The sequence below is a fragment of the Cordyceps militaris genome, assembly GCF_000225605.1.
Source record: "Cordyceps militaris CM01 unplaced genomic scaffold CCM_S00007, whole genome shotgun sequence".
NCBI lineage: Eukaryota > Fungi > Ascomycota > Sordariomycetes > Hypocreales > Cordycipitaceae > Cordyceps > Cordyceps militaris.
This window is the reverse complement of record NW_006271975.1, coordinates 1,059,022-1,074,328: the sequence shown is the minus strand read 5'-3', so window position 1 is coordinate 1,074,328 and position 15,307 is coordinate 1,059,022. Positions and strand designations below refer to the sequence as shown.

The following is a 15,307-nucleotide window of genomic DNA, read 5'->3' as shown; positions in this document are numbered from 1 at the left end:
ATGCAAACCCATGCAGGTGAAATGAGGGATTGCGGGAACGAAAAGTAAGCTGATTTTGGTTGAATTTATTTTGCATTGATTTATTTTTGCCCTTGTTGATATGTTTCCTACATATTGATTGTATCTTCTCTCCGTCCATTTATCATTACTCACCAGCGTCAAGGGTAGATGACAAGTCGTCTCCAAGTGGCCGTTTATTTTTGTCCAGCAAACCAACCCGCCCTGCCCTATAACGGGTGTTGCTATATTCGGGGCTCCTGACACAACACCCACGCCCACGGTGAGCAAAATAAAACAAAAACAAAAAAATCCAGCTGAACAGAGCGGCTGAAGATGGTTAGAAAAGAGGCAGCCCGCCCTCTTTGCATAGATATGCCGTCATGGACGAGGTTGGCCATGTCTAACCTACGCCCCCCCACCCATCCCAGCGGTACGTTTGACAAGGAGCAGGCGTTGAAAGCCTTGCGAGTAAATTTGACGGCATTCCCCGTCTTATTGGATGGAAAAAGAGCTCTAATACTAATTTAAAGTACCCAATTTTTTTCAGCTTCACAGCCAGAGAGCTCCACGTCTTATTAGGCCCGCCACGTGTGGAAGTTGTGAAAATTACCCTACAGATCTCGATTCCACCCCCCCCCCTCTCTCTCGCCTCCTCTACGTGGCCCGCCTCAATCCCATTTTTTCCCAGTTTCTCGGCATCAAACAAACATGTTATTTTTCTTTTGGTGAGATGTGACAGAACCTCCCCGTGGTGGGCTCCGATTTCTTCGTTGGCGTTTTCTGTGGCCCGATGCAAGCGGCGCGTCCGGCCATCTGGCTTGCATGAAAGATCAACTCGTTGCCGCCCCCTTCTTTTTGACCTAGGAGGAGTGGAAAAACGTGGGAAAACGTGCCCCCTTTTTTTTCGTCCCGCACTTGCCGTCCGCGCTCCCGCCTCTCCAACCCGGATCCCGGCCACCTCGACTTGCTTGAACGCTGTTTGGCTGTCCAGGGATTTGCTCTAGCGTGAGCGCGGAAGGCGCGGCGCAGGGGGCCAGCGTCACCGCAGTAAGTCCCGGTCACGTCTCCGTTGGTGAAAAATAAGTCGCATGGCAGACTTTGCCTATCCGGCTTTCTCGCTCAATTTAAAATAAATAAATAAATAAATAGAAATCAGGGGAGGCTGTGGAGTGTGGAGTGACAGCAACAACTTCCGGATCGGAACGCCCGGTTGTTGCTACTGAATCCCTTGAAACAACTTTCCCATCCTCTATTTGTTTTGAAACGTAATTGTAGTTCGTTAGCAAAAGGACTACCCCTCTTGTGCGAACGGACGGAAGAAACGATGGCATATCTGTTGCGCAGTCTCCGTCGCGGTCATCTTCCTCCGTCGACGGCAAAGAACGAAGTGCCCGTCCCCCGACAGAAACCCCTCGTTATGAGGAATATTCCGCCAAGTTTACAACTTGTCCCGCGGCCACGGCACGTAACTCGGCATTTCATCCCATGGCCGTGCGTAGTTGTTTGTAATAACCGACAGCACACTCCTCCAGAGCGCGCACCAGGCAGCAGTCTTATCTACTGGCTCCGGCGTGTCGATACAACTCCATTCGGCCTCTTTGCCCAAACGTGGTCCCCATCTCCGCGTAGAAGAAGACGAGGGCATCTTCGGCGGGGCCGAGGAGAAGCCAGCGATGTCCAACTGCCTTGGCCGAGAGCTGATGGATTCAGTACCCGATAGAAGTTGGTTGTAACGCGATTGTGCCCATGCGAGGTCCTGGCGATCCACGTGGTTACTTATGGAAGCTCCGGACTTTGCTGGCCGCCCAAAAATCATTGCACCCATGATGGAAATCACAAATGTATTACTTTTTATATAGAACGAGACATCTACCATTGCAGATACCCTCCCCGTTGCCAAATACCATGCCTATCTTCAGGCCCTGCCGAATCCAAGAACAATGAGCCGCCAACTTTTCACAAAGACCACCAACACACGGGCACTATTTCTTCTCGTCCTCCGCCATGGCATCAATCGCATCCATTGCGTCCATGAAGTCGTTGAGCTCATCCTGCAGCACCCCTAGCGTCTTACCGAGGTCACCCTCTTTGATCTTGAGATTGTCAAACGAAAGTGTGGTCATTTCCACAGCCACATTGGCGCCGTCAGCGCCGTCAGCGCCGCCTGGCACCGATGCCGGGCCGCTGCCGTTGGTGGCCGCGGCTCCGGCAAGGCCCAGGAAGACGGTGGCGTCGCGAAGCCGCGACAGGAACTGCATGGCCAACTGCACCGTCAGGGACATGTGAAATGCAGGGTGCGCGCCAATCGAGGCCGCGCCGATATTCATCTCGGGCAGCAGCCAAGCGGCAAAGGTATCGTCGCTCTTGGGATCCGCCCTGGCGAGCACGGCGCGGACGTGCGTAAAGAGGTGCTGCATCACGTCCAGGAGCTGCGCGTAGAGGGCCACGGTAAACATGCCGTTGGCAAGGTCTCCTGCGTCAATGGGACAGTCTGCGAAGCGCGCGGCGGCGGCCGAGGAGGAGTCGCCGCGGGGGGCGCTGCTCCTTATGGCCACGACGCGCTCGAGGACGTCAACGAACTGGTGCGTATGCTTGTACAACTCCGCAACGGTAAACTCGTTGGGCTTGCCGCCGGGGCCGTTGATGTAGTCCTGGCCCTGCTCAAGGCTCTCCAGATGCTGGGAGAGCACCCGGATGCGCGCGTAGATTTGGAAGAACTGGTCCATCATGTGCGACTTGGACAGACTGATGATTTGGGGTACCACAAACTCCGTGTAGTTGATCCGCACCTTGTTTGACCGAGACCTGCGCTCTGTCGCAGAGTACGCGGAGAATGTAGTGTGGCTCAGCACGGGGGCAGCTGGCCGTCGCCTGCTGCCGAGGATGGCCGCGGCGCGCTGCTGGTGCAGATATGGTCGTTGCGGCTGCTGCGAGGAGCTGAACGAATCTTGCTGGACGGCGGCAGGATCTGGTACAACAAGGGGCACGACTGAAACTTGGCCAAAGACTTGCTGTTGTTCTTGGTGGTCTTGGTGGTGGTGCAAGAGGTGATGGTGTGGTAGCTGCTGCTGCTGCTGTGCGTCCTCGTGTGACTGATGAGTCCAGAGGCTGGGAATGACTTGATGAAGGTTAAAGTAGTTGTCGGGTCCGAGAGGTATCTGCGATCCTAATAAATGGTTAGGCTGCACCGGGGGCTGGGACAGGGCCATGTAGCTCATATCCCGTAAGTTCATTGTATACTCGGCCAGCCCTATCGACCCGTCCGGCGCCGTCATTAGATGGCTCTGCAAGCCGGGGTTGATGGTCGCGTCAGTTGCTAATAGCGGAAGTCCTTTCACAAATACATCTGTCAATATCGCCCATCCTACTTCAGAAACAATTGGCAATCATGTTCAGGGGTGGAGGAGGGAGGCTGTTCTGGGGGACACCTACCCGCTTCATGTGGCACATGATCAACCTCACTTCCCGTCCTCCTCCGCTTCGGAGAGCGGCGCTCTGTACTATCCTGCGACCCAATATGTTGATGGATTTCCGGATCAAGCACATTCTGGCATATGGCGCCCTGCCCCTGCAAGTATCCCGGCCGTGGCGTGTTTTGCTGTTGCGGTTGCAGCTGCTCTCGGCTCTGGTACCGCTGCAGTGACGGCTGAGACGACTCCGACTGTTTCTGCTGCTGCTGCTGTGGTTGCGATTGCTGCATCTGTTCCTGCGCCTGGTCGTTTTGCTGTATATGCTTCTTGTACCGGAGTGACGGGCTCGACTTGCACTCGGCATTGAGTCTCAAACATCGGTCACAAACCCCGTCTCCGACTCGCTTGCAGCTGAGCTTCTGGGAGTGACAGCGATCGCAAGCTCTTCTGTTCAGGCTTTCGGACATGTTCGGCGGGGGGAGGGGACACCGGCGTAGATGGTAGTGCGTGCGAAAAAGAAAAGTCACAGACAATTGCGAGACCTGGCAAACCCGGGCCAAGAGGGGCCAGCGTTTAAGAACATCGATGCCGAACCATGGCTGGTCCCATCTGGCCGCCCATGGAGTGAGTGAGCGAGAGAGAGAGGCGAGAACGAACGTGGCTCGCAGCCGGCCCCAGTCTCGCGTGAAAGAGGCAAGAGTAAAGAAGCAACATGAGGGCATGTTCTTTTGACCAAGGGGCTGCTCAGCGACACACAAGATCGCCTGCTCCTAACTAGGTAGGCGATAATGCCACCGGAGGCTTGGTGTCACCGATGCGGTCAAGCTGACTGCCTTTGGAGTAACCATGGACTCGCTTGTTGTGCTTATACGACTTTGGAGGTGAGAACGGAGCTGGCGCGCCATCGGTCAGTCTCGTCGTACAATAGAATGCATGGGGGCTCTGCGCCAGAACCGGTCGGTCGGGTTGTAACACCAGATGATGCTATCTTTAGAGCATACACCATGGAGATTTTCGCTAAGAAGCGAGGACTTTCATGTCTACACTCATCATGTCGGCAGCCGCTCGTGTCTGCTTTCGGCAATATGCTCTGTCGCGCTCGGAAAAAACAATGACGTTGACATCTTTGCTTTTTGCGCCCAAAAAGAACTCAATTGTGCTCAGGGATAGGGTCATATATTTAATTAGCTGTAGACCGTGGATCTTACCAACGATTGGGTATAATTCCTGCATATTCAGAGCTCGTATAGCGAGAGTAGGAGCTGTTGCACAATGTCTCAATCTCCGCCCTCTTTTCCGTGCCTCGGGCCGCCTGCGAAGTTGTTTCGAAAGTAGGTCTCTCTAGACTGGTTGATCTTTTCGATGGGCAGGCATCCCGGGTGGAAATAGTCCTCAGTGTTGCCGAGAGGCCACATGATGGTGAAAAGCAATTCGTCGTGCGGGCAGCGTTGGACCTTCTTCCATTGGCTCCAGCCGAGCGTGGCTACCAGATCCTTGACATCCTGATGAGCTCTCTTTGCAGCCTTGTCCACCTGGGTCGATGTTGTGTCCACTCCTTCTAATATATCCTTTTCGGTAGCGGCACGCACGGCATTGTAGGACTGAAGTATGACTGAGCAAACGTTCTTGATAACAACTTCTATAGCCACTCCAATGAGCTCATCTTCCCTTGACCATTGTGATTTTTTATAGGTCGCAGGGAGAAGAGGCTGCGCGATGCACCTGGAGATCGCCTCGTCTAGCAATTTTGGGGTGAGCGGTGATTTGGAGTCCTTTAGCCCGGGCGCCTTGATATATGTTCTTGAAGCCGTTTCAAGCTCGTTAAGTAAGTGTGCCTGACTGATGTCGTCCGTATTCATGAAATCGAGTCTATTCGCGAATCGCCGAACAATCGTATCCGTCACTGCCTGCCAGTTGGCAGTAAATCGTCGCGGCTGGCGCGCCAAGAGCTCGACTTCAGGCTTGAGCTTCTGACAGTCTTCCATCCCAGCCGTCGCTAGACGCATCAGGTCTGGCCGCTCGGGGTCCATGGTAGTGATGTTGATTGGGTAAAAAAGCCCCGACACCATAGAGGAGTAATCAATCCGGAGTCGGTCGGAGCCAATGCCGTCATAGTCCTCCGCCACGGCCCTAGCCCACTGGAAGAAAACCATGCTTGAGTCGCTGACTAGGCCATCGTGAGTATACAATGCCACGCTGGCAATCATATCGACGTCTCTTGAGAAGTCGCAATGAATATACTCGAACCCAATCTCCATCCGGACGTAGCCATCGTATCCCCATTTCGTTATCAGCTCGCATACCTTTCTAGCTCTGGTAAACTCGCCATCCTCGAAATCTTCGTTTGTCTTTCCGTACAAGACGTAAAGTTCAGCATCCATGGTGCCCATGTCGGTCTTCCCTCCGGACATGCCGTCGATATAAAGCACATGCAGATCCTTGGTTGCCTGATGGCTCTGGATGTATCCGGCAGGATGGTGCCGTTCGTGGCCCCCGGTTACCTGCGCTCTCCGTCCCAGAATCTTCTGCGCAGCAGACAGGCCCTCCATTTTGGAACTTTTTTGTTCGGTTTGCACATCATTGCCGCCAGCGACCGGAAATGCCACGTCTATTGCGAAGGCCTCGGCGTGTTCAATCTCGAAGGCTAACCACTCAAACGTCTCGGGGCGCTCTTCCGTGAGGCCACCATGGTACAGGACAGTGCCAGCAGGAATAATAGCAGGGAAGAAGCTGAATCCATTATGATTCATGGCAGAGCCCCATTGGCGGCCGGCGTTGTTGATGGCTCGAAAGATGGGGTGCGCGCGGGCGCGGGCGCTCTCAACGGTGGGCTGCAGCCTGTCATCAGTGTGCCCCTCCGCATGCTGCACAGGCAGCCAGATGCAGCCAGCCAGCACAAAATTGGCAATTGAGTATAAACGCATGCTGATCACTTGATTTTCGTCTTGTTTTCGACTGCTTCGGATGCCAGTTGCAGATGTGGAAGAGGAAAGACATAACAACCTAGGTCTGCGCCCCTGATCCATGGACAACTTGCGGATACCGACCTAACCCGAGGCCGCGTGGCGGCGATATCGCAATACGGCGGAACGACATTACCCCAATTAGGTAGGTAGTGAGGCTCAAGGCATTGCTGACTTGACGTGACTATTTGGAACTCGGAGATAGCCACGTTTCGTAACAATTATTATTTTTTTGTATTTGTGGTATATCATAAGGTACACTGGAATATCCATGACTGCACACGGTCGGTCTTGAAGCATCGGTCGGTCCTTAGTGCACTATTTCTCGAAGCGCTTGGCAACGGTTCCCCAGTTGATAACGTCCCAGATTGCGCTAAAGTATTCGACCTTGCGGTTCTCGTATTGCAGGTAGTACGCGTGCTCCCAGGCGTCGATACCCAGTAGAGGCTCGAGGTTGCCGGTAATGGGGTCTTGGTTCGGGCGAGTGACGACGCTGAGGGTGCCAGAGGTCTTGTCCTTGACCAGCCAAGCCCAGCCGGAGCCCTGGATACCAGCGAGCGCGGCGTTGGTCTGCTTCTTGAGATTGTCAAAGGAACCAAAGTCCTCGGTAATGGCAGTCTGTAAACGGTTGGGTCAGTCAAGTGGCCAGTAATCGGCCGAGCGCGACGAATGTTCGCAGTACATACGGAAAGCTTGCCAGCGGGCTCGCCGCCACCACCCTTGCCGTTGGGGGCAAGGTTCTCCCAGAAGAGGGAGTGGTTGATGTGGCCACCACCGTGGAAGTTGAGGGCAGGGGCCTGGGCCGCGGCAGCCTTGGAGTCGTTCTTGGCTTGGGCCTCGGAAAGAGCCTCGACGGCCGCGTTGAAGCCGTTGACGTAGGTCTGGTGGTGCTTGGAGTGGTGAAGCTCCATGATCTTGCCCGAGATGGCGGGCTCGAGAGCGCCATAGTCATCTGATTGCGGCGTTAATGATTACTCGTGCGCGTAGCTGACGATGGTGGTGCAGCCAGTTGAGGAACATATCGGCCGAGAGAATGCCCGGGGCATAAGGGCCACTTACATGGCAGATCGGGCAGGGTAGCCTTGCCGCGGACGAAGCTTGTCGAAGCCATAGCGACAGCAGGCTTGGAGACGGCGCGCAGGCCGGCGCGAACGGCGGGGGTGGTGCGGAGGAGAGACGAGGCCATTTTGTCGACTTATGGAATGAATATCGGCTCTGTAGAACCGGATTGTAAGTATTGGCTCAATTGTGTTTGTAGACGGCGTTGTCGCGCGACGAGGAAACTCCGGCGCAGACGAGTTGTGCTTCTGACGGAATACAAGCGCGGGTGAAAGGGACGATGCGCATCCAATCAAGCTATACAAGAAGCGCCAGAGCTTTAATAGACCCGTGGGGATGAGAAGGCTTACCAATTGGACTGGTGATGGCGGGAGAGTTGATGATGTCAAGTCGGAAAGCCGAGCTATTTTTCCCCCAGCGGCCGATGGGCTGGGGAAAGCTTCTGATGAGCTCAGCTTGTCGTCATAATTGGCTTCAGTGAGGTAGTTCCAGTGGTCACAGGGATGGTACAAACGGAGATGACCGCTGTAAATCGCTCCGGTCAGCAGCAAGTCCAGCGCTTTGCATTACTAACACCGCCCCACTATTTGGTCTAGGCTTTTCCAGCGGCTTTCCAGCGGGCTCGGTTGGGATGGGGAAGCCCGCTGTCGCCCCGACGTTCCCGGCTGCCGTTCGAGCCCCCTCCCTTGGCCGAGCGGCGCCGACTCTTCGGCCGATGGTTGATGCCCGTGATAGCGCGGGTGTGATGCGATGGTAGTTGCAAGACTTGGCCATGACGTATTTTTATTTTATACTCTGCTCAACTTCACGAGTTATTCCCTGCAACGCCACTTCTTGTATGATGAAAGGGCTCAACTCTCATGTAAACAGGTACCCAACGACCTATGTAACCGATGAGAAACCGCTGGCATTATCTACCTAGGTAGGTACCTATGTACCTAAGTATCGCGATAGCTTTTGGTCACCATGTACAAAGCCAAAATAGTACATTGCAGCCGGGCTGCTTACATCCTAGTTATTAGGAAAGAAACCCCGCCAATGCATTATGACAAGGGCCAAGATACATATCTGGTGGCCAGCAGCAACGGCTTTATATTGCACCACGACTCCACCCAACGTGACACCCACCATCGGAATTGCCGTTTATGCTGCCGATTTGACGATAGATCTGTTCGTGGCAAAATTCACATTCGTTGTCGACCATCACATAAATTCTCCAGAGAGTTGCAATGTAGTCACAATAAGAACCAGCCGGCAACTGAACCCATATTTTACTCGTTGACGAAGATCTGGTCGCTTACACGCAGGTGTGTTGCTATGGCAACATCCACCACCTGTCACCTCCACACTTTCGCACCACCAAACAACCCAGCTTCACCGTCCTGCACACGACAACGACGTTGAGATTCCCCAGGGCTCAATTGGCAGGCATTATCACAGGGACGGATCTCTGTACCTAGGCTGGCAAGATGGCGACAATAATTCTGCAGCCGAGGCCTGCGACGCTCTTCGCCAAGGTGCGACCGCTGGAGGACTCGACGCAGCGCAAACAGCTCTGCTCCAAGCGACCGATACGCCCGAGCCAGGCCTTTGCAGCCAAGACGCCGACCGCAAGAGCCTCAACAACGGGTGCGACACCCGCCTCCGCCGCCGACCACCGTCAACGGCCGAAGCTGCACCTGGGCCTGTTCGAGATTGGCAAGCCGCTCGGCAAGGGCAAGTTTGGGCGGGTGTACCTGGCGCGGCACCGGACGTCGGGGTTCGTGTGCGCGCTCAAGGTGCTGAACAAGGACGAGGTGGTGGCCGAGGGCGCCGAGGCGCACGTGCGGCGCGAGATTGAAGTGCACAGCCAGCTGCGGCACCCGGCCGTCATTGGCTTCCACGGCTGGTTCCACGACTCGCGGCGCATCTTCATCATCCAGGAGTTCGCCGCCGGCGGCGAGCTGTACAAGTCGCTGCGCAAGGCCGGCCGCTTCTCGCAGCGCCGCGCCGCCGCGTACGCCGCGCAGGTCAGCCAGTCGCTCGCGTACCTGCACGGCCGCAACGTCATGCACAGGGACCTCAAGCCCGAAAACATCCTCGTCGGCCTGCGCGGCGAGCTCAAGCTCGCCGACTTTGGCTACAGCGTCTACGCGCCCAGCAACCGGAGGCAGACGCTGTGCGGCACCCTCGACTACCTGCCGCCCGAGATGCTCAACCAGCGCAAGCCCTCGTACTCGCGTGCCGTCGACCAGTGGACGCTCGGGGTCTTGACGTACGAGTTTTTGACCGGCGAGCCGCCGTTTGAGGAGGACCAGATTCACATGACGAAGAAGAGGATCGTGGCGGGGGACATGAAGCCCCTGCCGTCATCAATATGTCCCGAGGCACGGGACTTTGTGCATTCGGTTCGTTTGTACCTCGTTGTCTCGATGCCATCGCGTACTAATACCCCCTTGTAGCTGTTGCAACAGGATCCGGCGAAGCGATTACCACTAGCAGAGGTTATGAATCATCCGTGGATAAAGAAGTATTGCGCAAAGCAATGATTGCATACAAGGAGCATACTGGCGTTATTTTCATTGGGGGCTGGCGTTGTGGGTTTCCTCGGCGTTGCCTGTAGGATATACAGGAACGAATTTGGGCTGGCATTTTAACAGTGATTTGCATTAGACATACAAAACCATGTCGCATTTACTTACGATCGACTTTCATCCTTCATATCCGTCCTTCATGAGACCATGCTTCGCGAGAACTTGGAAGCACGGTCTTGTCTACTTTGCGGCGCCAGTATCGGAGAGAGTGCCGATGTGGACCCTCATGCGCCGGGCTTACACTCGGCTCTCTATATGACGCTGATAGGTGATCTTGGTACATTGACGTTTGTGTGAATGTATTAACGGCTCCGCTATGCGTCTAGGTATGACTGCTGTCGCTTCAAAGTTACATTGTCAGCTCCGATATGCTCAACTTGAGCTCTCTGCAGACAGCCTCCAGACTCGCGTTTTGAACGCCATCATACCACTCATAGACATCGAGCAAATGAGCGCCAAGTGCTCTTTCTAGCCCAGCTTGGTCAGGTTCACGATTCTGGATACTCAGATTCTCGTCTGAGCTGGACGCGGACAGGTTCGAGCGGAAGATGCCAGCCGCAGAGAAGGGCAGGAAATCCTCGTATGTAATGGGTGCAGCCTTGACGTGGTTGTCCGCCACCAGTTGTTCAAGCAGCGTCGTATGTCCGCCCGTGACCACCGGCCTCTTCTCCGGCTTTTTGACAGCCCGATACTGGCAGTAAATGAGACCTTGCGCTCGCAAAGACTCCCATGTATCCGGAAAGGCCGCAAATACATTCCGAGCGACAGCGTCCGCCTCCGCAGGGCCGAGCCCTGCGGACTTGGCCGCGCTCTCGGCGAGAAGCGCGTCGTACAGGTCCCTGCCCGCCGGCGTGAGCGCCGCCCCGCGCTGCTCAATCTCGCCGAACCGGGCGGTGTGGGTCGAGGGCACGAGCGAGCCGGCGTCGGCGGGAAAGCTGACCTGCTCCTCGAGGGCGAGGAAGCTCGTCTGGCGCAGCAGGATGGGGCACGTCCTCGACGGCGGGCCTTCGATGCGCTCCTTGGCCCGCATGCCGCTGCTCAGCATCGCCTGCTGGGCCCGCGATATGTCGAGCGTGCGCGGGGTCAGGTGGTTGATGTGCGCCGTCTTGAAGCACGCAATGTCGGCGAGGATCGGGTGCTCGTCCCTCAGCACCTGGTATTCCGTGTCTGTCGAGGCGGCGACTGGCTGCCAGCTAAAGGTGCGGAGCGCCTCGGTGATGAAGACGCTGGCCTGTCCCTCGGTGAGCTGCCCATCCTGGGAGTCGGCCGTGTCTAGCATTTGGAGCAGGGTCTCTGAAAAGAGGTTGCGACGAGAGAGAAGCGCCTCGGACAGCTCCCGGGCTCGTTCGGACGCGAGGAGCTCTGGGCGGAGTAGTGTCGTGAAGACACGAAATGGGGCTTTTTCTAAGCTCGTGGTCGAAATTGGCCGAAATGCCGTCGCGTGCATAGGAAGACCGGCGACGGAAAGGTCGTAGTATCCCACAGGGTGCATGTCCAATATCTTGAATATTCGGCTGATTGTGCGCAGCTCATGGGCGGTGCCCAGGCGGATCGCACCATGTCTCTCAGCTGTTAAGCGTTGTAGATTGCTGGTTATGTGGCTGGACCTGATCAAGTCCTGATTGATGTCTTGAACGATTTCGATCAAATCGGCATATAAAGGGACCTCTGCTTTGTACATGGCGGACATGGCGGTTGCAAAGTCGGCGCGCAAGTCCGACTTGTCAACATGCGCTTTTGGCGGCGCCGACAATCCCATGACGATCGTAGAAATGATGGATGGTACTGAGGGAGTAACTAATTGACTAACCTATCGAACTCATCGTATCCGTTAGTGATGGCGGCAATCAGTTTTATAGTCGACGCGAACTCGTTATCTCGGAGTAGTCTCGAGAAGCTGCCCCACGGGCTTTATCACTACTCCGACAAGTAGTTATCGTGATTTACCATGTCACCGTGGTGGCGTATGATAGTCTGGTATGTTGAACTACTGTGTTTGTACTCTTATGGAACCAACTATATTATTCTGGACTTTGATGTCGTAAAGAATTTACAAAGGACCCCGGCAGATAAAACCGGCGTGTTGCAGCAACTCATGACTCCCGAGCATTTCGAGTCTCGCCTTTTAGCGACCCTATCTCAGCTGACGACCTTTTTCAGTTTTTAAAGGGGAACCCTGAAAACAGAGTGCAGATGAAACTTTTGCCGTTCTTGTCTTGCAGAGCGTTGAGAGTCAGCTGGAACATGTTGGCGTCAAGGGCCAAGTTGATGTGGCCAGCAAAGTCCAGCGGGCAGACGTTCTGGGTCAACACGTTATACACGCCAGGCTCGTTGATGAACGAGGCAGTTACGGCGGGCGTGACAATCGTGTCATACTTGGTGGCAATAATCGTGACCTTGTTGCCCGGCTGCACAATGGGGCCGTCGTTGAGCGCCTTGATCGCATCCCCATCAGCCACGTCGAGGCATGCCGGGCAGCCCACGGTCGTGAGGACCTTGTCCACCTCGGTACGGATCAGCAGCAGATTGGCAATATTGATGAGGCGACTAAATTCGGTGCCGTGGCTCGGCGGCGCGATGGCGACAATCTTGTCAATCTTGGCGCTCATCTTGCGCACCTTGGCCACGTACAGCGCCTGCAGGCCGCCCTCGGAGTGGCCGACGAGGTCGACCTTTTTCGCGCCCGACTTCTGCAGCACCTCGTTGATCAGGGCAACAATCTGCTGCGACGACTCGGCAACGCGCTGGACGCCGCCGACGGAGGGGAACGCGGGGTGCGCGCCGTAGGTCAGGCCGTAGGTGCAGTAGCCCTGCGGCCGCGCCCAGGCCTCGAAGAAGTTGAGGTCTAGGTTGCGGTTCGCGAACAGGCCGTGGAGGACGATGACTGGGTTCTTGTCCGACTTGCAGGTGAAGTCGTTGGTCATGATGAGGCCGGCTTGAAGGCTGGAGCGCGGCTGGGGCTCGGGGACCGGGCTCGCATCGACGCTGCTCAGCAAGGCCCCGAGGCCGTAAAGACTTCTCAGTAGACGCATCGTTGCTTGGGATAGGGATATAAATGATGGGAAGTTCGGAGAGACTCAGCAAGACGTCCGCTTTGCTTTGTACGCAGTGACAAAAGGCAGAGAGCTCTGAGCAGATCATGGTCAAATTACTGGGCAGTAGGTCAGCAACTTATATAACTGCCAGCGAAGCCAGCGCTTCGGTACTAATGGAACCGAGTCCCATTTAGAGAGTGACTTTTATCATCCTTGCCCAGCCCATCTAGAGCCTAGTCAGTCACCTGGCGCCAACTTGTGTCCAGCCCATCTGGAATCTAGATCGCCCGGCGCCATCTTGTATTCAGTCCCCAGCCTGCCCGTCGTCATACATTTGCTCCTCTGCACCTGTAGCCAGCTTCGGTAGCCTTTGCATCAGTTGCCCGAGGTCCCAAGAACACATAGTAAATAAACTATAGTGCAAGGTTGTGCGCAGCCGTCACGGCCTGTCCGTTCGTACGGTCGCGGCCCACATTGGCGGATGCATCCAACTTCGGAAATGATGTGCTAGTCCCCGCGATTAGCCATCGGTGAATATTGACAAGGTTTCAATGAAACAGACGGAACAGGAAGGTTGTTAAGACACGCTAGAGTACTACTCCAACATAAAAAGAAGTCATGACTCCTGAGTGAATGACTCCTGAGTGAGTGGCTGACTCGAGGAAAGTCGCACCCGGGTGGTCTTCGAGTAACTCGCAATTGACGCGGTTAACAGATTTATTGGTCACTGCTCTGTATGGGCAATAGAACATCGACTTCGGATAAATGGATCAACTGCAAAGAGATTCGACGTCGAGAACAAGCCTCAATGCCACCCTGATGGGGTCACTGAGCTGTAGAAGGCGGGGTACTTGGCACGCCAAACTTTGCACCAGCGTAGGTATCGACACATGTCGAAGGGAGAAAGATGACAATTAGCAGAAACCGAGGCATCTGGCCCTCTTGCGAAGACATGTCCGTCCTCCGTTCGGCGCGGGGTGAATCATTAGACTTCGGCTTGTTCCAGCGCCTCCCCCGCAACTACCCCACAGATGCCCGGGTTACCTTCTCCACGATTTGTTGGCGCTGTGATTGATCCAAAAGACCAGATGTTGGATGCCGGTGTTAAGAAAAGATACAAGGATCGGCGTGGTATAGCGGCGCCGTTCTGTACGACCAATGTATTGCTTGCGTGCTCATCTTTGGCGGGCTTTGGCGGCATCGCTTTCCCACAACCAAGGCGAGTAGCCACGGCGAGTGAAGTCCAAGTTTCCGAACAGTCTTGTTGTGAACATGCTTTATTGCTCTGCACTGAATCCATGTTAGCTTCCTGGGAAAATTGCTTTTGGGTCGGATCAAGAAGGACTGTCTGTGCCCATGTGGAATTGCGACCAAGACCAAGAAATGTGGGAGTTTTCTCCCAATTTTGGCACTCGAGTGCATACCCAAGTGATGAATTCTCAACCTTCTCTCGCAGTAAACATCTCTCGTAGTAAAATCTATCCTGACGACAGCTCTAGAGCACACAATGGCTTGACGAATGGTGAAGCGGGAAGTCGTGCTACAGTTGGGCCACTTAAAACCCCCACCAAACGCGTCAAAGCATCGCGCTCTGCCCCGCCAAACGCAACATCAACCTTGGCTTCAGCACAAAACTAAATGGCAAGATGCCATGAAAACACATCATGTCCTACTACGATATTGACGCTATCCTAACAGACGCCGAGGTATGTACGCTCCATCCACCCCCCCCCCCCCCTTCCGGGTCCGATTGCTGACGAAACCCGCCCGCAGAAGGTCCCGTGCCAGTTCGAGCTCGACGTCCCCTATCTCGGCCACCTCGACAACAACCCGCACGGCCTGAAACCCGGGACGCCGCTGCTCCTTCCGCTGTGGCTCGCCGAGATGCTGGCGCTCGCGTCGTCCGGGGGCGCCGACGGCCACGACGCGCCCCTCACGCTGCGCCTCCCGCCGTGCCTGGGCGAGACGGTGCTGGCCGCGCTCAAGGCCGACCCGCGCGCGGTGGCGCTGCGCGACCAGAGCCCGCACTTTTTCGGCGTCGGGGTCCGCATGCTCGACCTGTTTGACGAGCGCGCGCTCGGCATCGTGCTGCGCCGGACGTTTGTCGTGCGCGCCGCCGACGTCGGCGTGCACGCGCGCAAGGTGGACGAAGGCGGCGGCGGCGGCGGCGGCGGCATCGGAGGATTCGGCGAGGACTTTCTGCGCGGGCTGGACGAGTGGGAGCGCGGCGTGTTTCGGACTAGTCATGAGGGCATCAAGGGCGTGAA

At 55.7% G+C, this 15,307-nt stretch overlaps 6 protein-coding genes across 6 annotated transcripts; 1 reads left to right on the top strand and 5 right to left on the bottom strand.

The window, feature by feature from the left end:
* Positions 1-1,982: 1,982 nt before the first annotated feature.
* CCM_08564 (Fungal transcriptional regulatory protein) lies at positions 1,983-4,132 on the bottom strand (the record flags this gene model as incomplete). The annotated part of the gene is made up of 3 exons (XM_006673701.1): positions 1,983-3,364; positions 3,433-3,857; positions 3,942-4,132. 3 exons carry the CDS (start codon positions 4,130-4,132, stop codon positions 1,983-1,985), a joined length of 1,998 nt encoding a protein of 665 aa, XP_006673764.1.
* Positions 4,133-4,687: 555 nt separating this feature from the next.
* CCM_08563 (uncharacterized protein) lies at positions 4,688-6,334 on the bottom strand (the record flags this gene model as incomplete). Its single annotated transcript, XM_006673700.1, has 1 exon — positions 4,688-6,334. The coding sequence occupies one exon, from the start codon at positions 6,332-6,334 to the stop codon at positions 4,688-4,690; it is 1,647 nt and encodes a 548-aa protein (XP_006673763.1).
* Positions 6,335-6,691: 357 nt separating this feature from the next.
* CCM_08562 (superoxide dismutase) lies at positions 6,692-7,559 on the bottom strand (the record flags this gene model as incomplete). The annotated part of the gene is made up of 3 exons (XM_006673699.1): positions 6,692-6,991; positions 7,060-7,325; positions 7,433-7,559. 3 exons carry the CDS (start codon positions 7,557-7,559, stop codon positions 6,692-6,694), a joined length of 693 nt encoding a protein of 230 aa, XP_006673762.1.
* A 1,342-nt stretch (positions 7,560-8,901) lies between these two features.
* Positions 8,902-9,960, top strand: CCM_08561 (serine/threonine protein kinase, putative; the record flags this gene model as incomplete). Its single annotated transcript, XM_006673698.1, has 2 exons — positions 8,902-9,819; positions 9,874-9,960. The coding sequence occupies 2 exons, from the start codon at positions 8,902-8,904 to the stop codon at positions 9,958-9,960; spliced, it is 1,005 nt and encodes a 334-aa protein (XP_006673761.1).
* A 394-nt stretch (positions 9,961-10,354) lies between these two features.
* On the bottom strand, positions 10,355-11,764 carry CCM_08560 (DUF1338 domain protein; the record flags this gene model as incomplete). The annotated part of the gene is made up of 1 exon (XM_006673697.1): positions 10,355-11,764. The coding sequence occupies one exon, from the start codon at positions 11,762-11,764 to the stop codon at positions 10,355-10,357; it is 1,410 nt and encodes a 469-aa protein (XP_006673760.1).
* Positions 11,765-12,161: 397 nt separating this feature from the next.
* CCM_08559 (alpha/beta hydrolase fold-1) lies at positions 12,162-13,037 on the bottom strand (the record flags this gene model as incomplete). The annotated part of the gene is made up of 1 exon (XM_006673696.1): positions 12,162-13,037. One exon carries the CDS (start codon positions 13,035-13,037, stop codon positions 12,162-12,164), a length of 876 nt encoding a protein of 291 aa, XP_006673759.1.
* Positions 13,038-15,307: the final 2,270 nt, after the last annotated feature.